The 6046-nt window shown below is 39.4% G+C and overlaps 1 protein-coding gene across 2 annotated transcripts; it reads left to right on the top strand.

Moving 5' to 3' along the window:
* The first annotated feature begins 1302 nt into the window (after nucleotides 1-1302).
* Nucleotides 1303-4233, top strand: LOC147329726 (acidic mammalian chitinase-like). Of its 2 annotated transcripts, none has more exons than XM_086291041.1 (11): nucleotides 1303-1391; nucleotides 1479-1505; nucleotides 1607-1811; nucleotides 1946-2002; nucleotides 2240-2405; nucleotides 2589-2713; nucleotides 2825-2948; nucleotides 3054-3236; nucleotides 3353-3469; nucleotides 3565-3697; nucleotides 3907-4233. In XM_086291041.1, exons 1-11 carry the CDS (start codon nucleotides 1367-1369, stop codon nucleotides 4161-4163), a joined length of 1419 nt encoding a protein of 472 aa, XP_086147167.1. In that variant the 5' UTR covers nucleotides 1303-1366; the 3' UTR covers nucleotides 4164-4233. The 2 variants fall into 2 exon arrangements, with proteins under 2 accessions (XP_086147167.1, XP_086147166.1); XM_086291040.1 differs by having other exon boundaries at nucleotides 3898-4233.
* Nucleotides 4234-6046: the final 1813 nt, after the last annotated feature.

Below are 6046 nucleotides of genomic sequence, written 5' to 3'. Positions count from 1 at the left end.
GGAGCCGGAGGGGAAGACACATACACACGCACACAAATATACACACTGGCAGGTCCACCGGTCAGGGCGCCGTCAGATCCTGACAACATCTATTTTAAATAACAACCTGAAACTCAAAAACAGACCATTTAAAGGAAAAACAAACAGATTTTGAGAAATTCAAACCTTCACCATTAGTTCCAGGCATTATTCAAGATTCAAGGTCTTTATTGTCAGTATAATAATATACACAGTATACAGCGTACCGAAATGCCATTTCGCCCCAAGCCCCATGGTGCATTTATAAGAATATAAAAAAAAAATAATCTCAGAGAGATATAAAACTAGGAATTACAAATAAATAATAAATTGCTAAATTTGGGTAAATGTGACGAATAAAGCTTTGATTGAAATTAAGAGCTAAAAAGGTACTATTACTTACTACATCTTTGTACAATAAACAAAGACAGGACAGAGACAATACGAAGTGGTCATGTGTAATTACAGTAAAGTGAGATGATTGTGCAGTAGGTATTGAATACCAGGTTCAAGTTATGGTCAGGATATTGTAGACAAGACAGGATGAAGATGTGCAAGATGCAAAGTGTGCAAATATAGTATAATGTAGATCAGTAGATCATTAATCAGTAAGAAAGGATTTTCTTTCTTGTATTGTCAGAATAAACTTGAAATGTGCAGAATATTTTTATATAAACACTTCACTGTACTTTGAAGATTGACTTTAATCTTGAAATATTAAAGTTTACATTTTCATTTTGTGCATTTCAATGTGTATTATTGTTTTATAATCCATTTCGTTATTTTCTTCTTTATTTTAATCAAAAATAATCAAAAAATAAAATTGCATACCTATATTTCCCCAGGTAAGGTTACCATGACAGCATAACAATATGCTCTGTATCCAAAACAAGGTTATATCAGGAGATTATTGTGTCCTAAGATTGGTTTAACTGAATACTGATGATAATGTGATATATCTAGTGACCTAAAGTACACCAGGGTCATATACATAAAAAGAATACCACATAGAGTAAATTATTGTCTACTTATGGCTAAGACTGAGCACTCTCTTATCAAAGCACATCCTAATAAAGAAACCATTTATGACTTGGATTTACGAAAGAGTGCTATACCTTCCTGGTTTTCATAATACAATCAGGTGTATAAAAGACCCACCTTCGCTGCAGCTTTTTTGGGTATTTCGTCTGGTCTCAAGGTGAGTAAACAAGGGGAACAGTCTCTCGAAGTTATTCTCTCGTAATTGTGATTATTTATTTATATATACTTTTATACGTCTTACAGTGTTGCCTGATTTGTAGAACCAACTTCATTTTTATTAAGTGAACTCTTAAGAAGTGAATCTGAGATGGCCAGGCTCACAATTCTAGCAGGTATTTTAAGAATTTACTGGATCTATGTAATATAAGTATATCATGCAAGTTTTTATTTTGCTTACTCTTATATTAAAATTTCCATAGGTTTGTGCCTGGTGATAAGCCAGCTGGGTAAGTTGGGTTTACTTTGGTAAACAACTGACATTTTGATCACTACTTGTGTATCACTACTGGGACCTGTGCTTTATTAATATTACTTTGCACCGCCACAGGATCTGCCAGCAGGATGGAGTGCTACTTCACCAACTGGTCCCAGTACAGGCCTGGAGATGGAAAGTTTCTGCCACAAAATGTGGACCCTTTCCTATGCACCACCCTCATCTATGCATTCTCCATCATCAACTCCAACAATGAGCTGGTTACCTACGAGTGGAATGACGACGTCCTCTACAAGTCTTTCAATGATCTGAAGACCAAGTAAGTGGATATTATCCTATAGGTCAGAGGTAAAGCAAAACACAATACCTCTTGAGCGTATCGTGTCTTTAAGAGTTTTCCACTAAGATATTACAGTTTCTTTAATGATATTACAAGTTTTCTGCTGTTTCCAGGAATCCCCACCTGAAGACTCTCTTGGCCGTTGGTGGATGGAACTTTGGGTCAACACAGTAAGAAATACTTTAAAGAAAGAAAATTATTTCACATTAGGACAATGGTACGTAGCTAACCAAATATTATGTGTAAACCATCAGTCTGAATCAAATCAAAATCAAAAAGAAGTTTCCATTATTAAACACAGCAAACATTAATCACAATTCTCCTGTTAAAGACATAAAGCACTAAGCAGATTTTACTATAAAGATCAAATGTTAACTTGGTTTTTGTGTTTTTTTGTTTTTTTGCAGGTTCTCCATCACAGTTTCTACTGCAGCTAATCGTCAGAAGTTCATCCAGTCTACTATCAGATTTCTGAGGACTCATGGATTTGACGGTCTGGATTTGGACTGGGAGTACCCTGGATCCCGTGGAAGTCCTCCTGAGGACAAACAGAGGTTTACTCTGCTCTGCAGGGTGGGTATAGATCTCCATTTTTTAAAATCTACATCTCATTGATGTTGTTTCGTTTGTATCATACTTGAATGGTAAATGCTAAATGGACTGATTCCACTAACCTTCCAATCGGTAGATGATCTGCTATACCTCCTAAACCCCATGGACTCCATTCTTACACTGTTATGTGGTGCACTTTTATAGGAACTTGTTGCTGCCTTTGCAGCTGAAGCCCAAGCTACCGGCAATCCCCAGCTCATGCTAACTGCTGCTGTTGCTGCTGGAAAAGGAACCATTGATGCTGGATATGAGATCGCTGAGATAGCCAAGTGAGGGTCCTGCTTTATAAACCATCTTACTTCATCTACTACTTTTAGAAATCTGACAGTTGTGCAATGTAAGCATGAAAGTCACTGTTTATGTTTATTTCCTTATTGCAGAGAATTAGATTTCATCAATATAATGACCTACGACTTCCATGGAACTTGGGAGCAATTCACTGGACACAACAGCCCTTTGTACCGTGGATCTCAGGACTTTGGTGACCTTATCTATTTCAACATTGTAAGTAAACCGTTAAAACTGAAATAAGATTCATTTAAAAGATAACTGTAACTTTAACAGGTAACTTCTTATGAACACAAACTTCACATTTTTTAACTTCTATAGGACTATGCCATGAAATATTGGAGAGACAATGGCACCCCACTGGAGAAGCTGAGGATGGGATTTGCATCTTATGGTCGTACCTTCCGCCTGACATCATCAAACACTGGTGTTGGTGCTCCAGCTAGCGGCCCAGCATCAGCTGGTCCATACACCCGTGAAGCTGGATTCTGGTCTTATTATGAGGTACATTTCTTAAGGCTGGAATTTAATGATTGCCTCATGATGTATAGCATATGTTGCTTTGATATCTAATGATATTTATAAAACGACAAATGTTAACCATGTAGTCTGTGCTGTAGATCTGTACCTTCGTGAAAGGCAGCACCATTAACTGGATTGAAGACCAGAAAGTCCCCTATGCTTTCAAAAACAATGAGTGGGTAGGATTTGACAACAAGGAGAGCTATGAAACCAAGGTAAGTGAGAAAACTCGCATCATTTCTTTATGTTTAACACATTTATGTATGTACAAGGTAGTGATATCAATCTCTGTTTAATTTTTCCCCAATAGGTACGTTACCTGAAAGATCAGAAGTTTGGCGGGGCCTTTGTGTGGGCTCTTGATTTGGATGACTTTGCAGGAAAATTCTGCGGGGAGGGTCCCCATCCTCTGCTCTCTCATCTGCGCAACCTTCTTGAAATTGGTATGCCCAAAGCAGATTAACGCCAATGATTTCTTTTAGTCTTTCTATGTTTAAAAAAACAGTGTGCAACTGGTATCATAAGAACCTGTGAAATTTAGATATGAAGACGTAATATTTTCTAAACAAGCATATTTTCAGAAGGTAGAATTGATTTTAAGCAGTGACTTATATAAACATGAATTTAAACTTGTATTTTCCAGAGCTTCCAGAGCTTCCCACACTACCCCCAACCACCACCCCAAAACCTGGAACGAGCACCACCACTCCAACCACCACCACCACAACCACAACCACTACCACCCATGCCCCGGGACCAGGATTCTGCAATGGGAAACCAGATGGCCTTTACCCAAACCCAGATGACCAAAGCAGCTTTTACAACTGTGCTGGTGGCGTGACCCATGTTTCCCAGTGTGGATCTGGATCTGTCTTTCATGACGGTTGCAAGTGTTGTGGCTGGCCATGAGCCAAGAGTGAAGGCAGTGTGTATTAAATCTGATGCAAACATCATTCATTAAACATCATCATTAAACTCATCTTGTATACGTACAATCATTTACCTAAATGATTTTTTTTGTTTAAATGTCTCATACAGGTTGCAAATTCCAAAACAAAATCTTCAAAGTACCTTATTACAAATTGGCTTATTATTTTTGCTATATTTATTAATAATAAAATATAATATTTTTTTCTGAAAAGTTTTATTTAAAAAAGTTGCCTCTTACAACTATTGTTAAGCATCTATCCAACAGTAATATATAATATAATGGATTTTATTAACTACATATACACTCATGGGATTTCATTTCAGTCACAGAAACTGAGTGTACATAATAGTAACATAATAGACATTGTATCATAATCATATCATAATCGATTTGAACTGCCAGATTAATGTTTATGGAAGTAGTTCACTCTGTTATATAAAAACTATTATCAATATCTTGCAAAGAAAAGCGTCTGGACTTCTTTAAGTTGCTTGAAGACGTTTCACCTCTCATCCGAGAAGCTTCTTCAGTTCTAAGGAATCCTTCACTGCGCACATTAACGCTGTGGATAAGAACATCAAGTTCACCAGGGAAGACACAAAGGACAACTGTCTGCCTTTCCTGGACTGCGCGGTGCACATTGAAGAGAACGGCAAACTCAACATCGAAGTTTACCGGAAGCCCACACACACGGACCGGTACCTCCTCTTTGACTCCCATCACCCTCTGGAACACAAACTTGGAGTAATTAGGACCCTACACCACCGGGCAGAACATGTTCCCTCTAAGCCTGAAGGAAAAAGAAGGAACACACACATGTAAAGGAAGCACTCAAAACGTGCGGCTATCCTAAATGGGCGTTCTTAAAGTCAGCAAAGAGGCACAGAAAAGAAGATCAGACACCAGCGAGGGAGGACAGACGCAACAACATTGTCATCCCCTATGTAGCCGGCGTATCAGAGAAACTCAGGAGAGTTTTCTCCAAGCATGACATCCCGGTGTATTTCAGACCCAGCAACACGCTCAGACAGAAACTGGTTCACCCGAAAGACAAAACGCCAAAACACAAACTTAACAATGTGGTGTATGCTGTACAGTGCAGCGAGGAATGCTCAGACCTCTACATTGGAGAGACCAAACAGCCACTTCACAAGTGCATGGCACAACACAGAAGAGCCACCTCCACAGGACAAGACTCAGCAGTCCATCTGCATCTTAAGGATAAAGGACACTCTTTTGAGGATGCCAATGTTCACATTTTGGACAGAGAGGACAGATGGTTTGAAAGAGGAGTGAAAGAAGCCATCTATGTCCACTGTGAGCGACCATCTTTGAACAGAGGCGGGGGTTTACGACACCAACTCTCCGCCATCTATAATCCAGTTTTGAGATCCCTTCCCAGACGCCTTAACGCCCACTCACATCCTGGGCCATCTGACCTCAGGAATTCGCATGATAAGGTGGGGCCAGGTTTCACAATGAACACACCCGAAACTCTGGCTGATTGGGACCCACACCCAGTTTCACACCTTGGCTCAGGCGATTAGAGGATCATCAAGGGGTCCTTTTGTCCCTCTGTGGGGGGAAACTCCCACTAGGTTTATATCTGGGACTCTCCACCATTTGACCTTAGAACTGAAGAAGCTTCTCGGATGAGAGGTGAAACGTCTTCAAGCAACTTAAAGAAGTCCAGACGCTTTTCTTTGCAAGCTCCTTTGACTACGATGACCTGGATGACTGAGAACCTTCACAGACATATTATCAATATCGTGAGCAGTGAATGGTAATTGTTTTCAGTAAGCCTGGAACAACTGTGCTGTATAGTCACAACATCAAAGGGGCAAGTCTCAATCCAGAGTCT

This window comes from Aulonocara sp. 'chitande type north' Nkhata Bay, linkage group LG5 (genome assembly GCF_057382095.1).
Source record: "Aulonocara sp. 'chitande type north' Nkhata Bay isolate Kocher_YH1m ecotype deep benthic linkage group LG5, A_spYH_male_GT1.1, whole genome shotgun sequence".
NCBI classification, from domain to species: Eukaryota; Metazoa; Chordata; class Actinopteri; order Cichliformes; family Cichlidae; genus Aulonocara; species Aulonocara sp. 'chitande type north' Nkhata Bay.
This window is presented reverse-complemented; position numbering and strand designations above follow the sequence as displayed.